We start from the raw sequence: 20,721 nt of genomic DNA on the forward strand, positions 1-20,721 counted from the left end.
ACCGACATGCATCAACCCATGATTAAATCTCAGTGTTCCCAGGTGCACGCCAATCTTTTGTATACTTAAATCAACTTGCACACTGTGCTGTCGATCTTACGTGCTGCACAATAATGTTTAATATTTAGTATTTACTGTCATATTCCCATATATCATTGTGATGTTGTTTATTGTATTACTCTCGTTTTCTTCTGCTTGTTTTCTTTTTTCTTTCTCAACAGGTGATCCAGGTGATCGATACATGTATTTTTTTTTTTTTTTTTTTTTTTTTTTATTTATTTATTTATTTTTTTGCTTATTCTGTTGGTTTTTGTTTTTCGCCCTTCTCCCCCGTCCCTCTTCTCAACTGTTTTTCTTTCCCTCTTTCTTTCTCCCTTTTCTTTCCCCCAGTCAAGTCTGTCCCGTATTCAGCAAGTGAAAATAAAATAAAGAATAAAAGGTGAATCAAATGGACCATTACGGCAAAGCTGGGATGGTCAATTTGGTAAAGAAAATCCGTTGGGCATCTTTCTTTGCCTTTAGACAATAATTCTGATGGCAAAAGAGCCAAACGGGACAGGCAAAAATAAATAAATAAAAAAAAAATAAAAAATAAAAAATAAATCAACTTGCACCAATGTCATCACCTCTCCTCCACATCACAGCCAACAAACCCCAACTGCTTCTTTTGTCTGCGTTATGCAACCAGTGCGTGCCGCCACTATAGGCGTGCGTCATATTGCTTCACTCTCTGCAACAGGACCGGTGTCTGCAGCAAATACGGATCAAAGAAATGTTAGAAGCCCTTTTGGAAAGTTCAAAGTTTTCCATTTTTTATGTTTCAGGCTCATCTTAAGATTAATTTTTCCTCCTCGTCAATCCTTTTATGATTTATAAGTGCACTCTGTTGTCCCCTAACCAACCAGCCAATGTAAGAACCTGCTAACTGTTCCCACCTCACACTTAAAGGACTGAAGGCGGCTGAGCGTCAGCTGTAAGAGCTCCTCTGTTATGTAACGAACTGCTGCCATTTCCTTTTAGACCTCTTTTAAAGATTTAAATATATCGGCAGGCTTCCTTATAACTTTTTACTTTTCTTTTAAACCTTTAAGGCTTTTTTATTTTATTGTTAACTACTGAGTTGCACTGTATTTTCATTCTTGATGCTGCATTTTGATGACTCTGTTTTATATTAATACACCAACTGTTCAGTCATTTGGAGCTTACATTTATGCTTTTCTAATCTTCTTTAATTTTTCCCCCCATTTGTATGACTGTATTTTGACACATTCTTCATTATTACATGTTTCTTATGAAATATTTTCTATTCCTGAATGTTGCAAAAACATTTCATTAATAAACTTCACAACTTTATTTTTAATAACTATGGAAAGTGCACCACTGGTGTTATAATATATATATATATATATATATATATATATATATGACAGAAAATGGGAAAAAGCACAACGGGTTTCCTTTAGGGATGGAAGGAAGTTTCACAAATTTGACTATTTTACCAACTTTTAACAGATATTCAATAACGTCAGTAAGAGAAAGCTGTCATTAGCATATTTCTTAGCGTTGTCGTGTCTCACCTCTGGAGGTATGGGGTCGAGGCCGGCGCAGTTTTCATTGCATTTGTCGTAGACGAGGCGCAGCTTGCGGAAGAGCACAGAAAGCGTTCGTAGATGCTCCTGGAGTTTCCCCAGCCTGTCCTGGTGGGTGTTGGGGTGGTAAGTGACTCCATTAGGCAGCTACGAAGAACCAAAGGGGAAACTCTGTGTTAAATAAAGTACTACAATTTTCTTAGTGCTAATAAAAAAGCAAAACTTATTGATCCTCACTGACTGCCAAAGCATCACGAAGCCTCTGTTGTTCCCCAGCTGATAAGAAAGCATTAGAAAATCCTCTGATAAAAAAGTGATAGTGTTCTTTCTACTTAAGAACGGAAGCCATCAGTCTGAAAAGACGCTTTAAAATGTGTTTAACACATTTGTGATCCTGCAACAATATGGCATGTGGTTTTAATAATCACAATTTAAAGCACCAAACATAAACTGCGCAGCATCAAAAGATAAACAGCTTCAGCTCAAGCTCTTTGAATGGTTTTTTTTTTCCCCACTCACTCCCATACTGAGGCTGCAAAACTGGCTTTCAACAACAATGGGTGTTAAAGAGCAGCATGACATGTTTTTTATTGAGAGGATCGACAAGCCTCTGGAGCAGCACTGTCTGATTATAAACATCCTGCATAGCATGAAACAAGCCTGCCTTGAGGGCAAGCAAAGCGAAGAGAGACACACAGAGAAGCAGAAGGGAGACAGACAGAGAGAGACGGAAGGAGTGGAGGGAGGAGAAGACACATGAGGAATTTTTACAAGTATAAAGGCGGCCTGTGATCTAAAAAAACAAGTCACAACAATGCTGTTTGTGCATTCTGCGGCTGAGGTCGCGCTCGCTCGGCCCATCTCGCTGGCTGTGATCTTAACAAGGTGCGGGAGTGGCGTCTCGGAGGAGCAGGCAGACATCCACGATAAACTTATTCCAGTTGCATCTTTAAGGAGGTCAAAGCTGAACTACATGTGAACTGCAGACCAAGCTAATACACAAATAAATGATCTCAAGGAATAATAACAAGCATCCGCTGGCACTTAAATGCAGTAAAGACTGATGCACTGTTTGGAAATAAAAGAAAACATTTGGAAGGAAAGTGCACTAACACATTTGACATAAAAGCAATACGTTCAGCTCAATGATATATGTAGGATGAGTTCATGAGTCTTATCTACGAGCTCTCCTTCTTTGTTATGACAACATAAACAAAACCCTGCAAACACAGGAGGAAATCACACAAAGGCAACATCCTTGCTTAGCCAGTGTTGGATTTATCGCAAACACTTTGACAATGGTTGTCATATCACATTGCTGCATGGAAAAATGCACTTTTGGTCATAAATTCCTGACAGTAAGCTGAACTTTGAGCAATCAAAATAACCAAAAGAAACTTCCTATCTCAAGAAAGACGGACAAGATCTGCTTGCAGTTCTCCAATTTTTGCGTGGCAGGCCCCCACATGCCTCATTTTTATCATTAACAACTGAAAATAGTAAAGGTGATTGGAATCGCATCAGAAAACTCTTGTTTATTTTGTAAAAAAAAATTTAAAAAATTTAAGTGATATTAATTTAACTTCAGTTTTATGCTGTGGTTCCTGTCCCCAGATTTAAGAGCCACTGCCTTATGCTAATATGTATTTTCCCTGCCTTAATGATTGAAGGCATAAAAAAGCATGTGTACTTTTCCTGCTCCTAGTTGTCAAAATGTAATTTGTGAAAAAGGCATATTTGGAGCCTAGACACTGATTAAAAGTTTCCTTACATCTTTGTACTTTCTGCCAAATTCTTTCAGAATACAATCTACATGCCACATTATTTTAATGAACCTTAAACTGCCTCTGCAGGCTTCTCAAATCAAGTGATTTTGGCCTTTTAACTGCACTGCGCTTCTTGGTGGCTGTGGTCGTCTCCCATTTACCATCAAGACTGCAGGCATCCTGTTGTTTTTAAATCCTGCATCAAAATGTGTTGATAAAGAACTGCCTTCCTGACTGGCATTTGCTTTGTTATTAGAATAATAGTCATCATGTTATGTTAGTATCTCTTTTTTTTTCCCCTCACATCTTTTGGCTGGTCTGTTTTCATGACAGCGTGTCCAAACCTTTAATTTTACTCATCTTGTGTCATACTTAAGAGTCTCACATTGGTTCTAGAGCTACAAACGTGACCATACCTGCATGTTTCTGAGGAGCTGGAAGATCTCCATGGTTCTGAGGACGATGTCTTGGACCGTCTCCTGACCGATGCGACACAGCGAGGCCGTGTTGACATCCCGTGCTGCCTGAGCCTGCTGCTGCTGTTGCTGCTGCTGAGGTGGCGGCTGCCCGCCAAAAGGTGACACGAGAGGAGGGGTCGTCATGGAGACTGCAGGTGAAGATGCTGATGGCGAGGATGGATTGGAGGGGGGTTCACGTGTTTCCCTGTCAGGTTATTCCACACCAGGAGACATTTACATGCCTTTAGGGAGCATTTTAAAGGGGATAAAGAGAAGGAAATTTAGAGAAGTTAAAGTAAGTCTTGGTCATTGCGCTTGCTTTGTGAATACTCAACAGCATAGAGTTTAGCAATATCAGCTTAGCTTTTAGCTAGGCTAAAGTTTGATAAAAACATATTTTCAGCTATATAAAAACTTCACAAGTGCTAAAAAGTAACAAAAACAAGGCGTTAGTCTCTGTGCTAACGCCATAGCCTTTAAAATAAGTTATCTACGCGGGTTTGAATCTATTTAAACGATAACTCACATCAGTACAAGTCTCTCAAATGCCGCCCCGAGCTTTAAAAGACACACCCAGATACATGAAATAGAGTAACGGGTTAATCATCGCTCATGTAAAAGTACAGTGATTGTCACAAAAGCTAAGTGGACAGTCACACCATACGACACTCTCGCTTTCTCTACGTTTATTTTTGTGTTGTTTTTTTATATATATATAATTTTTCTACCACATCATGTCACAGAGAGTATTCATGTTTGCTCACCGGCACAATTACAACATGTTAGGTTACCTGTGTGGTGATAATTTATCTCTTTTGTTGACATGTCAAGTCCCTCTGCTCCAGGGATCTCAGCTGCTGCTGCAACTATCGCGAGAAGTCTTAAGTTGACGCCGTTATTTTGGGTTGTAAATAATGTAATAGAAGCGAAACGTGAAAATGTGTGTGTGTGTGTGTGTGTGTGTGTGTGTGTGTGTGTGTGTGTGTGTGTGTGTGTGTGTATATTTTTTTTTTTAATTTGGTATAGCTTTAACGAGAATAAGATGTTATAACTGACATGTACTAATATCAAATATGCCTTTGGTCATCTACCGCTTCCCTCTGAATGCTTCTAAGGCATGAAAATATTACGGTAAAGCAACGCGCACACCAAAATGTGCTCGGGCTACTTGGGGTAAGAGCGACACATACTGGCTCTTTTTTTTTTTATAACAGCATCACTACCACACATCTGAGTTCATCAGCCCCCAGGCCAATTTACGCCACACGATTGCTTCTCATGGGTCATTCTCTTTCCCTTACTCTGTGTTAAATTAAATCCCTCAGTGCATCTACCCATCCATTATTTATAGTCTACTGTACAGTTGTGCTTGGATTGTTTTTTGAGCCATCAGAATTCAAATAAATTTGAAATACAAGAGGTGTCACGAACAGACAGCAAGCTGTACAAGGTTGCTTCCTCAGCATGTGCTGCAGAATTACTGCCCTTACTAGTGACTTACAGACACTAGAAATAAGAGTTTTTTTATTTCTTTTTTAAAAAGAAGGAAAAAAAGGAAAGGTTTTACCTTTAGGCTTGAATGAGGCTGAAAAAAGTAGATTAGGATGCTATTACTTAATATACACCATTCACTAAAATTTAGGGCCATGGGCTGGATTTCAATTTTCTTTTATCAGTAACACACTTTATGTAATGGTAACCCAGAGTCTTTTTTCCCTCTCTTTTTAGCAGCAACATGCAATACTGATGCAAAAAACACTGAGTTCACTTGACTGCCCACAACTTCTTAATTGCAGACAGAGTGCTGGTTAGCTTGCCAGGATGAATGAGTGTTACTCTCACAATCCCCATCTGCTGTAGTGCCAGACTAACTGAGGCATGCCTTTTGGAAATAAGTTCCTCCATAATCATCCAGCATGTCTTGGTGAGCTTAATTGGAAAGAGGAAGCAGCGATGGTGAGTGGGTGGAGGCAGGTAGCGAGATGAATACGTTTTCCCATATTGCTATGTTGCTGATTAACGATGCAACTTTAGGAGAAGGATGGAAAATGGAAAAGTGTGAGTGAGTGTGCAAAACAGAAATCCTAAAGAAGACAGCTGTCTCCAGGCCCTGACCAACCAAGAGCTCATCTGTCCTCACTGTTCGAAGTGAATAGAAAAACAGCTGAATGTATTGATCACATCAAAACGAGCTGATGAAAAACGTATTGATTCCAAAGGGCCCACTCTTGTTGATGTAATCAAACCTCATTGCAACAAAACAAATATAAAAGACCTTCATTCATCATAAGGCATGGCTCTCAGAAATCTTAACAACTTCGTATTTGCTCAACTGTGTGTTTGTTTGAACAGTTCCAACCGTCACTGATGAGCAGCAGGAGGAAAACTCACGGAAAACACAACTGAGACTGATTACATGCAACAGCACACAATCAAGCAGCACAGATTACCATGAAAGTGACGACAGGCTTGCAGTACCGCATCATGTAGTCAGTTCTGCAGAAGCCTGATGAGAATGCACCACAGGAAGATGGAGACAGATAGAGTGGAGAGGAAGGCCAACAGGCGACCTGATCACCCCTTATAGGGAAATAGAAACAGTGTGATAATTATGAGTGGAGGGGGTATCGTAACTAAAATGGATTACCTATCCACCTAGTGCATTACCTATGCTTTAATTAAATGGACACTGATCTGATCCCTGCAGGGCTAAGTTCAGATGGAGAGCAGGGAGTAGAATGGCTTGCTCTGAAAGCAGCAGCATGTAAAGTCCACTCAGCTGTTCTCAGAAAATTCACTTACAAAGAATGAGATCTCTACACTCGGCGCTACAAGAGCAGAGAGGCAGGACAGTTTATGGGTGTGAGTGAGGTTGCCAAAGCAGGCATGTTAGAAGCACTCCACTCAACAGCTATAGTCTTATTACCAATGCCATTTCATAAGGTATTACAATACCTGTGGCTAAGGAGGCAGGAGTAGGTTATGTGTCAATGACAGGGTTGGTGACTGGAGTGTCTTTCAGACAGTACATTGTACAGTATCCTACTACCATGAGGCTGATTGAGACACATCACAAAGAGCTTTGAGTAAACACAATCTAAAGGGGTACTCTCTTTTCCATCTAAATATATATTTTATGGATTCTGCCATAATGGTTTTGATGATTATTCAAAATAATAATCCTTTAATCAATCCTTGTTAGGCCACCCTCCCTTTAAGGCTGTTTTCATTTGATTGGCTGCCTCTTGGAAGCAAAATATTTAAACAGTGATAGTGCAAACAGTAAGCAGGTTTTACTGCCAGAGCTATGTGCCTGAAATGAGCTGATCTGGAGTATCTCATCTCAGTGGCATCATACAGAGCCAAGACCAGAAAATAAAAAAGCTACATAAGGAGAAGAGAGGACCCAAATGCAGGACACTGAGGCGTAAGACATTAGAAAAAATGAGCACTTTATTGAGCTGCAAATGTCCTAAAAAGACTAAAAAGACCCAGGAGCCTTGGAGCATAGAGGAAGATAGAAACACAAACTATCATGGACCTGGGGTTTTGTGGCTGTTGTCTAAGGGTTTTCTATTAATATGTAGGTCCTGGGATGAGTTTCATTGTTCTTAGTTGTGCTTCCTTTCTAGGCGAGTGTAGACTCCTGTGTTCATTACGTTTTGAGTTTTGAATGATGTTTTTTCGGGTAGATATTTCCGGTATAATTTCCTTAATTGTTTTCTCAGTTTACTCTTTAAGTTTCTTAGTTTTGGTACCTTTTTTTAAAGTAAGACTGTTGCGGTTAGAGATGTAGTTTATTTTCCGTTTTTACTGGTACCCCCATGTTCCCTTGTATCTTGTCTTTGTGGTACTTGTTTCTATGTCATGCTGGTTCCTGTGCCGTTTTGATAGTCATTTGTCTTTTGTGCTTTATAGTTAGTTTTACCTCTCTTGTCCCATTGCCTTTGATTAGTTTCAGCTCTTCATTTTTCACACGTTTCCACTACTCCGATTTGTCCACATAGTATCTGTGTGTATACACCCCAGGTCTCCCTTGTCTTTTCAGTGTCTTTTAACCTACTCTTGTCTTTATCTGCAATTGATTGTGTTTTGTGTCTTGGGATTCGGTCTTGGCACTCCTCCTAGTTTGTGTGTCTGTGAGTCCTGGATGAATTTCCTGCTCTGTTGCACATGCTGCAAACAGATAAAAACAAAAGGGAGGGTATATACACTTACAAGCCACCTTATGAGGTGCATTTGCTCGACTCCTTGTTAATGCAAATGTCTAATCGGCCAGTCGCATGGCAGCAACTCAATACATCTCAATATATCAATATTTAGACATGCAGACATGATGAAGATGATCTCTTGAAGTTCAAACTGAGCATCAGAAATGAAAGGAAAGGTGATTTAAGTGATTTTGAATGTGGCATGGTTGTTGGCGGCAGATGGGTTGGTCTGAAACTGCTGATCTGATGGGATTTTCCCATAACCATCTCTAGGGAAAAAATATCCAGTGAGCAGCAGTTCTTGATGTCAGAGGTCAGAGGAAAATGGCCAGACTGCTTCAGGCTGATAGGAAGGTAACAGTAACTCAAATAACCACTTGTTACAAACATGAGAATGCAGTCCACTAAACCATTACATCAGTGTTCCCATTCAGAGATTTTAATTTGTTCAGGTTCTATTTCAGGCTGCAATTTATCACCTCTGTTATTATTTTTCTGATTTGCATGTTTAGTCACATGATACCATTTAAGACTCAAGAGTTTAAAAAGCACAATAAAGTAAAAAAAAAAAAAAAAAAAAAAAAAAAAAAAAAAAAACACAACCTAAAAGTCTGGAATGTGAGCTGCTTTTTTCTTCCTCTCCTACTGTATAATGATAATTTAGTTTGATCTAAAAAGAAAGTAACAACCTTGATGAGAACACCTCAGAGGCCTACTGAGCTGTCCTTCTAAAAATAATGGACAGGTGGTGTCATCGGTGTCCGAGTGGGGGCTGTAGTTTTTGTTTAAGCATGATTGGACTTGACATGTGCTCGTTTATGTGTCTTTGGTTGTGGAAAATGTGAAAACAGATTTACAAAACTTGAATTAAGATGTGAGCAAGTAGCTAGTCAACCAAAAAAAAGGAGTTTTATCTTATTAGCATGTTTATTAATGCTTTATTTAATACAATAAATAATATGTCCATTAAAAATATAAAATGAATGATTTAGCTGTCACCAGCCAGCCACACGTCAGTTGTTATTAATGATTACCTTGTCCACGCCACTGAAGCTCAGGACACCTGCAGCTCACACTGCAGGACACAGGTGGATAGACGAAGGTCAAACTCACACAAGCCATTAATATCTGATTGTCTGCAGCATGTCAGAGGCCGGTGGTACAACGAAACAGCCCCCGAGGTTTACTGAAAACTGCAAATTGGCTCAAGGTCAAAAAGGTGGAGGTTAGTTATGGTGGAAATCAACCCCTCCCCCCAAGATGCATTCCTTATTCCACTGACACAGAGCAAAACTCAGAATACAGAGTATTTGAAAAACATGAATATTTTATTGAGTTTTTCATTGCAGCTTGCACCTTACTTATGCAAAGTTTGAAGAAGTGTTGACATCAAGTATGAAACTACACTCAGGAGTCTGGTATAACAGTCAGTGTATAGAAAAACATACTATGATAGAATGTGCAAATGATGGTTTGTATCAGATGTCTGAGATCATTAAAGTGAATAATTGCTTAATCACACAAAACCACAACACCCTGTATCACTGACACGATACTTTTGAACTGCAGTTTTGCATAAACCCCTCAGTGATTTCAGTTTCACAATGAACACGTTAAAAAGCAGAAACTGATCATGAAAACTATACCTACGAATGGATAAAACTTCCCAAAGGAGGATGGGGGACATTAGTGTTTCCCGTAAAATCGTTTGCATTCAAAAGCCACCCTCATTGCTCTTTTAAACATTTCTTTAAGTCTGTCAATACAAAGGCACTCTAGACACAGTCACGCAAGTTTGTCACTAAGCCCTCAAGGTCCCCAGCAGCAGCGCCGACTGCCATCGACACATGCGCCACAGCAGACAAATCTTGGCTTTGTTTCGCTGGGATCAGATGAAGATTTACGGCGGGTTCCTACTTCTTAGGGTCCTCACACAGTGTGCACCCAGGCTTCAGGTCGGCCTGCCTCTCCATCTGAATCGTAACGGAGTGGAATTTGTAGGAGGCAAAACAAGCCTGTGTCATTTCCCTGAGGACAGTCTGAGCATCCACTGACTCATCTGTGGAGGAGAGAGGAAAACAAAGGGATTGGCGATAAACCAATGTTAGTCACCTTTTGTATTTATATTGCATCTATGAGCTTTATTTTTTGGTCAAGGATGACCAGGAAGAAAAAAAGGCTGAGACATAGTAGCAACCGATCTAACTAACTAAAATTAGTTTTTATCCCAGACTATGTTGTTCCAGTCTTGCGCTTACTATTTTGAGTGCACAAGTACATTCATACCATCAAGTACAGCTATTTAAAGTCCTCTACAAGTACCCAGATGGTGTATCCATATTACTTAAATATTACCTATTCTTTCTTACCTATGGCTACATGTGCCGATAACATAGCCTGGTTCACGGTGAGGGCCCAGATGTGAAGGTTGTGGACCGCTGTAACACCTTTCACCGCTAACAAGCCGTCTCGCACCTCACTGTATTTCACCCCCGACGGAGTACCTGAGGCATGGATAGAAAAGACAAATCAGCCTCTGATTCCACTGAAAACATTAGCACTGCACTGCAGTGTTGATTTAGTAATTTCAGCCTCACCTTCCATCAGGACAAGAAGGATGTCTCTCAGGATGGTGAAGGTGGTACATAAGACCAGGATGGAGAACACGAACGTGCAGATGGGGTCAGCCATCTTATATTCTGGCTGAAAGAGAATCACGGAGAAAATGAGTTATAGCAGAAATATTTAATTAAACAAATTAATTTATATTAGTGAATTCACTTCTGTTTACATAGCTCATTTAAAACCAGCAGGAGTTGACCCAAAGTGCTTTCCAATTGAGGCAGACAGTAACACCATTAATGGTGCTGTCAGTTTTCCAAGCTGAAAAACACCGTCTGCTATACAACTGCTATTTATGAAAAAGTTCTGTTTATTAGAGCTCAGTTTCTGAGTGTAAAAATCTGCACCAGTTACAGAGGAAAAAGGGCCCCAACTGCTTCTCATTAAAGAACACAGGACAGTGGCAATTAATTACATCTTATATAAGAGGAGGCCTTAATTTGGCAGTAATGACAGTCTGGGGAAAAGATCTACAACACACTGGACTCACTGAGGACTCTGCAGACAGGCACGAAATGACTGAACAGCACATGAACAGTGAACATGGTACCATCTTTCCTGTTGGAAACAGCCCCAGCTTTGTGCTGCTCGACATTTCTCAGGGGGGAATGTGTTTTTAGTGCTGAGAATATTGAGCGTTGGAAGCTAAAAATAATGCAGGAATTGTTACATCAAAGCCACTGTACGCTGCACGAGACTAGCTACTGGGTTTATGAAAATTTCGGACTAATAATTATCAAAATAACATCCACAACTTCAGGAGTAATTTTTAAATTGTTTTAAACTGTTGGGTCACACTGTGTGTGCAAACAGTCTTACCTTGAAGAAGATGATGATGGCGCTGACGAGCACGCTGATGCTCTGGAGAAGATCTCCCAACACGTGCACAAAAGCTGCTCGCACACTTGCATTGGCCTGCTGAGCTCTCCGTCCTGGCAGAAGAAGAATAACAATAAAATCAATTACAGAAATATTTGTATGCATTTTTCTTCCATTTTAATATGAGGATAATGACCTATAATATTAAAATGGCATAAAAAACGTTATTTTACTTACCGTGATCACCATGATTTTGCTCTACATCCGTACAGTCATCACTCGAGTGTGTGCTGTTTGAGATCTGATTCTTGTCTCTTCCTTTCTTGTGACTGTGACCATGCCCATGAAAGCTGAGCCCACCATGACTGTGGCCGTGGCCGGACTGATTAAGGGCGACCGCCATGCTGTTGAGAGAAGGACCATTCTTCAAGAGTTCAAGAAAAGTGCTGCCTTCCTTTCTGCAATGGCTTCAATTAAATCACAAACTCCAAAACGAACAAGCCTTCACTTTACTCACATGATATTGGCCACCACAGCACAACCGGAGGTAATGAGCATGATATCTCCCTCGATGGTGTAGTCATCACTGATGAGGCGCTCCACGGCCAGGTAAACCAACACTCCTGTTACCAGCCAGATGGTGAAAACAGACAGCAGCGCACCCAGGATCTCTGCATTAATAAGAAACAAGGAGTGAGACAGGATCTGCAGTCATGCACACTGATGGAAACAACAAGAAACTGCAAATTGCTCAAACTTCAATATGCAGTAAGAGAAGATGACTTGATAAAAATACACACAGTAAGACCTGATCTAGACGGGAAAATAGAAACAAATAAAATACCGATACTCTTTTCCCTCACGGGTCCCCGCTTTTTGTTGTAGTCAGTTTGTTTTTTCCTCAGAGGTAAAGATATTTGTGCTTCAAGTTATTCCACTTCTTTCTATATTCCCTCACCTCCACATTCCGATAGCTTCAGCAATCTCCCTCCAGGAATTTGGCGGCATTAGTGAGTTCTTGATTGAGGAACTGGTCCAGCTCCACTTTTAAGTATACTAGAGCAGCGGTCCCCGAGAGTTGAGGCTCAGGTGTGAAATGTATGGTTTTCAGGGTTTTTATCGGTTTTCAGCGTTATTTTGTTATCGTTTTGATCGTTAACTCGGTTTTCCTTGGTCTTTTCACGTGTGTTATGAATAAATCTTCTTTTTTTTCGGTACCGGTACTAGTTTTATTTTGTTGTATTTATCCGCGACACCTTAAAGGCCGGTCCGTGAAAATATTGTCGGGCATAAACCGGTCCATGGCGCAAAAAAGGTTGGGGACCGCTGTACTAGAGCAGGTCTTAATACACTCCACTGACTCAGTTTTTCACTATATTGTTCATATATTTTTTCCACATGTTTATATTGTTATTTATTTTGGGTTTATGCTGCTAAACCATTTTTCATTGTTTCTGCAACAGTCACATTTAAAAGCATCTTATGTAGCTTACATCGATGCTATGATTATTAGTCTTTATATTGAGATGATGATGGTTATTCTCTCCCTGATAAATTGAAAAACTGCGGAGAAAACGTAGCCGAAAATGTGCAGGAGGAATCAATGGTACTAAACAGCCGAATCACAAGCTGCTACAGGCACAGCTTACCCAAAAGAACGTTTTGGGTAAGCTGTGTTCCTGAAACTGGTCAGGAACTGACGAATTTAAAAGAAACTGAATTTTTTGTGGCTTTTAATGATTTTATGTTTACGACATTACATAAACATAAAAGCACAAAATGTAAACAAACAATATAAATGTATCAAAGTATAATCTATCAAGTTAAAAAAAAACTTTTAGTTTGAGACTATGATGTGACCTTTTATAAATATATCTGTGATGTGTGGATGCAGGATGTAACTCCTAGCATATGGCACTGAAAGCTCTACTATTTTGCAGCGACATCCACTTATTTTGCGTGCCATGTTGGTGAAAATTAAGTTGCAAAGGAATGAATAAAATAAAGGAAAGCTCAAATAAATTACATACTAACTGGAAGACGCATCCTGTAATGATGTACCTGCACGGTGCCAGCCGTAGCTGAGTTTGTGTGTAGCTGGTCTGGAGGAGAGCCAAAGGGATAACAGGCTGATGATGAAGCTGGTGAAGTCCACCAGCAGGTGGGCAGCGTCTGTCATCACCGCAAGGCTGCCTGCGAAATACCCACCTGCAGAAGGAGAGAACCAGGACAGTTAGTGAAATGGATTAACTACTTGGTATATTAGTGCAGCAATGTCCGATTTACACTTGTAGGGATACAGAATGTATATATAATTCAAGACAAATAAGTAAGGTGGCCACAAGTAGGTGTGAGAGAGCTGGCTGAGGACAGACAAGTGAGAGGAAAGAGAAGTACGAGGAGTGAAGGAAGACAGAGATGGTCAGAGGTTACAGAAAATAACAGAAATGGCAGCGGGTATTGCTGGCTTACAAACAATACACAAATATCAGATGTCATTATAGGATACGCACCGAGAAAATGAGAACAAAACAATAAGCACAAAATAAAAGCAGAAAACGACCGTGACTCACCGAGGATTTCACCAATCATGAAAATCAGGCAGATGACAGAAACCAGGTAGAGCCTCTTCCTGGCAACTTTCCTCTCCGTCTCTCGATCCTCCTGAGCACGGCTGTTGTCATGGCAGTGCTTAATGTTACCCGTGCCATCTTTCTGTAAGATGCCGTGGTTTGGCACACTGGATACACAAAAACAGAATGAATGCAATGAGTTGCGGACAAAATTTTTAACCCTTAACATTAACAAAAACTTATAGAGGCAGATTAGTTACAATTAGGCAATAAAAATGTAAAATAGTTATAGTGGAAATGCCAACATTTCCCCAAACAATTAATTAGCACATCCTCATTTAGCTTTGACAGCATCTCCTGTAGATAATGGCAGATGGCTTGAATATGAATTGAGGCTGTGGTTTGGGGAAGGCCTCAGAGGGGACTGGGCCGAGCACATCCCCACGTTCTAATGAGTAGTAATGGATAGAAAAAGAGAGGGTGGGGTATGAAAACAAGAAAGAACAGCTTGTAGTGCAGCGGGATTCATATATAGATAAAGAACTGGAAAGGGAGTGTATGGAGGTGTGGTCCTGCTCCTGAAATGCAGATAAATTATCTCCAATTGTGAGGAAAAATGTGGATGTTTTTGAAAATTTTCAAGACTTTTAACTTTATGTGTTAATAGCAATGGCACATTGCTATTCTGCTTGTGTTTTAATTATGTCGTTGGCAGCTTTTGAGTTATTTTCTCTTGTTCAATGAAATAAATCTAGCCTGCTTTATGTTTGAATATTAAAGTCAAGTTCAGTATCTGAGGTGGAAACGCGAAGTTTAATCACATTAACAGCAAATGCAAGATCTGCCTTTCATGTTGCATCTGAGAGCTCTGAAATGTCATTGAGTTTCATCTAACTGTCAAATTTTTGCTCTTAGGTCCTATACTTGCCCTGATTGAGCCACTTGACAGATGTGTGGTAGCCTATGTCACCATGTTCAGTCTCGTGATCCTCCAAGTCCTGCGATTCAGTGCTCTTACCCTAACGAAATTATTTTAGTCAAAACATCCACAACATGGTTATTTTTAGCACTAACGTACACACTTTCTGATGTATAATACAGTGCAAAATTTCTGTGTTCATTTCAGTAACTTTATCTTGTATCCATTTCAAAAGTCATTTTTTTTCTGTCAGATTTAGACAGCCATGGGTTGTAATACCTGACAGTTTTATCCATTTCTATTAGCCTATCCACGTATCCAGTTACCTCGATGAACAAATCACATACATTTTAATCCTATTTTCCCGTTGACTGCATGCAGGTCAGTCAGGTACAACCAAAGGACTAGATGTACCCTAAGTCTGATTTAAAGGAAGACATTCATACTTGTACAGTCAGAGAATCACTTGAAGGGATGCCTTTCACTAAAGAATAGCTATTAAAAGAGGTGAGAGTTCTGGTTGAACTGGGGAACAAAAACTTTGTTTCGAGAATGTTTGTCCAGCTCTTTTATGCCTAGAGTGCCTGACTGAGGGTGGGAGGTAGAACAAGTGCCACCCAAGGTGGAAAAATTTCATTATTTTCCTTGCCTTCGTGAGACACTGAGAGCTGGAGATGTCCTCCAAGCAGAGCAGTGGGAAGTCTTTTGATTCCAGTGTTGATGACCCTCTGCAAAGGTTTATTCTCCAGAGTACCACACTGATGCAGTACGCTTACAATGACTGAGGGGTAGAAGGCCACCAACAGCTTTTCCTCTATGTGACTGCTCTGCAAGAACTATCAGGAAATGTATTCTCTATGTGGATTTTTTTTTTTGTTTCTTTTACCATTTCTGCTGTCTTGGCAGATCTCTAAGTGCCTCTGCAATATGAGTTTTCAGGAACTTAAAGCCATAATCTGTTGCTTTAGTGGAGGGTCGGGCATTACTTTTTATCATCCCTTTGGTTTTACTGGTGTTGAGTTTGAGGTTGTTTGCAGAGGACCACACAGACAGTTTCTGAACCTCATCTATATGTCAAGTTAAGTATCCAGCAACACAAGTGTCATCTACAAATTTAATAAGGGTGTTGGTGGGGTCCATTGGATTGCAGTCACGTTTGTATAAAAAAAAAAAGCAATGCATGAAGGACAGGACTTAGACACAGCCCTAACGAAAGCCAGCGTTAAGTATGAGGTTAGAGGAGCAGTGGAGGTGATTGTGTTAAAGACAGACTTCCTGGGTGGTTCAGTGCGGTGAGGAGGGCTGTGGCTTTGGTATCCTGTGTACATTTGTTTGCTCAATAAGCAAACTGATGTGGATCAAAGTTAAGAGGGAGGCAGCCTTTGATGTGCAGTAATTCAAGTCTACGTTAACATTTCATAACTACTGATGTCATTGACTATGACAAACAGGTAGGAAAATCATGGCAAATTGGGACTGTTGTGGAAGGTCACACCAATAACCTATACAAAGATGACCGTTTTCTCCTACACATGCTTGACATTCTAGCATTGGAACCATGTTTGGGATTTGGCAGGTGGAGAAACCCTAAGATTGAGTGAAGCAGTGCAATAGGAGGAAAAGAGGTACTCAAAAAAAAACAAAAAAAAAAACACAAGCATAATAATTTCATTTGTGAACTGTGAACTTCTTTGTGTACAGTCTGTGACCAGCTGACCTGTGTTGCTACATTAATGTTCACTGCTTTTTGTATATTTAGGACTGGAGATTAAGCAAATCTTTGACAAGCCATATAGTAATGTACTAGTACATTTCTCGTATAAAAAGTAGAATTAGGTCAGAAAGCTGAGGACAGGAAAGTTGGGAAGTTGCAAAAAATGTAAATAAAAACAGAGTGCAGTGATTTAAAAATCTCATTTTTAAATTGATGAGATTGATGTAACCCAAAACTGGCCATGAACAGTCAGCTCTGCATCAATCCAGCCACAGAGAATCAGTGATAACTTCACCGGTTAGACTGGTGCCTGGTAAATGGCCTGCATTTGTATATTGCCTGGTAAATGGCCTGTAGTGCCTGGTAAATAGTAAATGGCCTGTATTTGTATAGCGCTTTTATGAATTCACACACACATTCACACACTGGTGATGGTAGCCACAGCCACCCTGGGGCGCACTGACAGGGGCGAGGCTGCCGGACACTGGCGCCACCGGGCCCCATGACCACCACCAGTAGGCAACGGGTGAAGTGTCTTGCCCAAGGACACAGCGACCGAGCCGGGGCTCGAACCGGTGTTGTGCCAAAAAGTGATTGCCTGCCAAAAACTGATTTCCAATGTTTCCGTGTATTTTTTATGTGTAATATCTTTACGTATGTTGGTAAATAGACTTCGGTGAACAGCGTTTACAAAGGGGTTATATATAGAATTAAAAGATTATCTGTTTTTTCAAGTATCTTTATAACTCTGTGTTATTGTACTCACATTATAACCAATCTGGTCCTTTATCCCCACTTAAAATATTTTTACAGAACTATTGTAATATTTGCTGCCATTTCTGCTGTCCTCCTGGCCAACTAACTCTTACAAAAGACATTTTTAATGTTAATGAGATTTTTTTAACTGCATAAATAAAGGTTCTATAAAAGTCGCTGCCAAAAACTGATTGCGGCTTCTACCTTGTTACACGAATGTTGTTTGTGGCTCAATATGACTTTGTGTCATCCATGAGGGATGCATTTGACATATGTTTCACATATTATAGGCCAACAAGTTACTTATAGCAGTTTAAATACGAGCAATCAGTTTTTGGCAAATACCGGAAATCAGTTTTTGGCAGACAATCACTTTTTGGCACAACACCGGCAACCTTCCGATTACAAGGAACACCGGAAATCACTTTTTGGCACGACGATTGTTACACCTCATTGTAACCCCGACTAAAACTGACTAGGTCTTGTAACCTAATAAATAATAGGCCCAATAACAATATTAACATCAGAGGACACCAAACAAACAATCGCTGATTAACGAGTGTTTAAAAGTGGGTCTATGCGCTGCTGCTGCACTCTGTGCACACTTCCCTATTAAGCAGAAGTAGAGCCAGCTAAATGAGCCGAGTCAGACACACATTTGCACACAGCTAATCTCATCAGACCCCCAGACCAGTCCAGTCCCGTGTGGAAAACCAGTAGGTCACAGAGGAACGTGAGCAGACACTCCCCAAAGCACTTTGTGAAACTTTGAAACCCTTTTCTGTTTCTTTTGATTTAAAATACAATTTAACACCAAACCTTCAAGCACAATGAATATTTTTAAGCTTGTTTTTATTCACTTGTTTATTGTTGGAAACAGGGAATCACATGTTCCTCTACTCCAATCTGAAACACTATTAAGACAAACTTTAATCGTTTACCTTTCCAGTGTGCTGTATCTCTTCTTCTCTTCTGACACCAGGTGAAAATTCTCTGGATCCTTGCTTTTAAACATGACTGCTGTCTTCTCAGACAGTCGGAAAAATACTCAGACTAAAAACAAAAATGTATTTAAACAAACAAAAAAGAAGAAGAAGTAAAAACAATACTTAGAAATAAATTAATGTTCAGTTATCTCACTTAAAATCGTTGTTTTCTTCTCTGATCTTTAGTTGTGCCTTCTTGAGACGTCTTTCAGCGGCCGCTGGATGTCCTCTCTAACGAATTGGGGTGCAAGGAGCAAAGATTTTGATGCTATCTTGTGACTAACGCTTTGCACCGTGTGCAAACGCAGAGCCGACCGGCCTGCAGGACGGCGGGGGAGGTGATGGCACACATGGGGTTCAAAACAGACACACTTCTGTAATAAATGTAACATATTAAAGCGAAATAATTTGGGGCGAAGCTTTCCTGAATTTCCTAAAGCTAATGAATATTTTGTGTTCAAAACCCAAATTCAGCTTTGATTAATTCACTAATCGGGGGAGGATTTCACTGTTTCACACATCCCAAACTACCGCTCGAGTTCTTCGGGGTCCGCCCACCTCCTCTGATCAGCCGGCACTCACTGATTACATAATCAAACCACACGGGCCGTGCGCCTTTTCCTCTTGCGTTATCACTTAGCCATTATTTCCAAATTCAGCAAAACTAGTCTCCGATGAAAGCAGTCTTACTTAACACCCCGATTTTAACCCCCGAAAGATTCCCAAGCACCTGCACGTACAGTGGAATTAACTTATCAATGAGATACTTTATTTTTCACTTTGAATGGGAACAGCCACTCACACTGAGTCTTTATTGGCAGTGTGGAGCATATTGTTAGTTTAACCTGAACAGCTTTGCACTGAGTTGCAGAAACAGAAAAAAAGGAATAAATATTCGCGTGGAGCTGACAGGTAAAGAAAAGAAAAACTACACTAATTTTCAATCTGTGGGTGGATTAAATAGCAGCTATGTCGGTGATGTTTTTATTTATTCTTTATTTAGATCGATAATGAGCCGATAACAGCCCCGGGGGAGTTTCAAGATAGTAGATGGGTAGCAAGTCTTTCTAAAAAACTTAGTCTCGGTTTTGTTTTGGCGACTGATTTAAAAAAAAAAAAAGTACCAGAAGATGGCGACAAGGATCCACTTAAACAGACCTACATGTCAGTCACTTCTATATACTTCATTATTTTAGATCCATGTTTCTATTTTTAAAGTGTGTCTTTATTCGCTTTAGTTATTAAAATGATGTTAAAAGCAAAACTCGGACACCGCATGATGAAATGTTTGAAAGAATAACTGGCATTAAAAGCGTTAGCCCTGCTGAGTAAATGCTGATACGTTAGCAGTAGGCAGTAACAGTCTTTTTAATCTGATCGATCATAGAGATTGATTTTTTTAATGATTTGAATAGCTGATCTGCTGGGATGAGAAGGTGATAATAGATGAAGAGAACGGTGGTAAAGAGAGTGGAGGAGGCGAGGTCAGCGGAAGGAAATGGAAGAAGATGAAGAAGTTGGCTTCCCTTTGAGGAGGTGGTGGGATGAGTACAGATTGGAGCAATCACAGGACAAACATTAGTGTTTTTTTCTTTCTTTTGATTGAATTAAACCTTTAATTCAAAATTAAGCTTCCTACAAGGTGGTGATCAAGCGCAATGATAATTTTATTTATACAGTACATTCCTTTAAGATAAACCAGTGTAGGCCTGCGAAGTGTTAAGGCAATAAAAACACAAACAAAACAAACTTTACGAAAACATAAAATAGAAGTTAACACACACATATATAACGTTTTGAACAGTAAGCCTGTGAGAATAAAAAGGTTTTGAGTTTGTTCCAGTTGACCTCAGATCAGTGTTCGGTTTGTTCCAAAGAGCAGGACCACAAAATCTGAAAGCAACCTCAGCACACTTAAATCTAATTCTGGGAACAGTTAAAGGATCTGCACCTGACGACCTGAGAGGTCTAATTTGGTTATTGACGTTGAGCAAGTCAGAGATCCACTGGGAGGCCAAACTATTAAGAGCTTTATGAACTAACAGAAGGATTTTAAAGGTTAGCCTGTGTTGAGCTGGGGGCCAGTGGAGAGACTTGAATACTGGGGTAATATGTTCACATTTCCATGCAGTACTGGCTACTACTGCATTTTAATGATGGTTTGGATAATCCTGCATGGATTAATCCATTTACTGCATCAATTTCATAGTCACTTTAATATAATAACTTGTTGATTTTTGATATACATTTTAAGTCGTAGACGTCGGTTTTGGTAATCATATTGATGTGATTATCAAACTGAGGTGAC

At 39.9% G+C, this 20,721-nt stretch overlaps 2 protein-coding genes across 4 annotated transcripts in view; both read right to left on the minus strand.

The window, feature by feature from the left end:
* med30 (mediator complex subunit 30) overlaps positions 1-4,681 on the minus strand; it is a 49,607-nt gene extending 44,926 nt beyond the window's left edge. For both annotated transcript variants that reach the window (XM_087835065.1, XM_006794329.2), the window contains exons 1-3: positions 4,605-4,681; positions 3,772-4,055; positions 1,578-1,736 (exon numbers count right to left, since the gene is read on the minus strand). In XM_087835065.1, coding sequence (XP_087691191.1) covers positions 1,578-1,736; positions 3,772-3,957 — 345 coding nt within the window. In that variant the 5' untranslated portion in view covers positions 3,958-4,055; positions 4,605-4,681. The remainder of the gene's footprint in view (positions 1-1,577; positions 1,737-3,771; positions 4,056-4,604) is intronic.
* Positions 4,682-9,365: 4,684 nt separating this feature from the next.
* Positions 9,366-18,678, minus strand: slc30a8 (solute carrier family 30 member 8). Of its 2 annotated transcripts, XM_035909333.2 has the most exons (10): positions 18,568-18,678; positions 18,369-18,480; positions 14,039-14,205; positions 13,527-13,673; positions 11,983-12,136; positions 11,703-11,869; positions 11,466-11,578; positions 10,622-10,727; positions 10,394-10,528; positions 9,366-10,083 (listed from the first exon to the last, which is right to left on the minus strand). In XM_035909333.2, exons 2-10 carry the CDS (start codon positions 18,440-18,442, stop codon positions 9,938-9,940), a joined length of 1,209 nt encoding a protein of 402 aa, XP_035765226.1. In that variant the 5' UTR covers positions 18,443-18,480; positions 18,568-18,678; the 3' UTR covers positions 9,366-9,937. The 2 variants fall into 2 exon arrangements, with proteins under 2 accessions (XP_035765226.1, XP_006794391.1); XM_006794328.3 differs by having other exon boundaries at positions 18,369-18,646.
* Between the last annotated feature and the right edge of the window lie 2,043 nt (positions 18,679-20,721).

Source organism: Neolamprologus brichardi, chromosome 22 (assembly GCF_056152115.1).
Source record: "Neolamprologus brichardi isolate AB-2024 chromosome 22, ASM5615211v1, whole genome shotgun sequence".
Lineage (NCBI taxonomy): Eukaryota > Metazoa > Chordata > Actinopteri > Cichliformes > Cichlidae > Neolamprologus > Neolamprologus brichardi.

What these genes read in the sequence shown, in the direction of transcription:
- slc30a8 (XM_035909333.2), bottom strand. Translation starts at nt 18,442, where the DNA reads ATGTTTAAAAGCAAGGATCCAGAGAATTTTCACCTGGTGTCAGAAGAG. An exon ending in AGATACAGCACACTGGAAAG is followed by an intron (nt 14,206 to 18,368) that starts GTAAACGATTAA and finishes TTGTGTATCCAG; the next exon opens with TGTGCCAAACCACGGCATCT. An exon ending in CATGATTGGTGAAATCCTCG is followed by an intron (nt 13,674 to 14,038) that starts GTGAGTCACGGT and finishes CTCCTTCTGCAG; the next exon opens with GTGGGTATTTCGCAGGCAGC.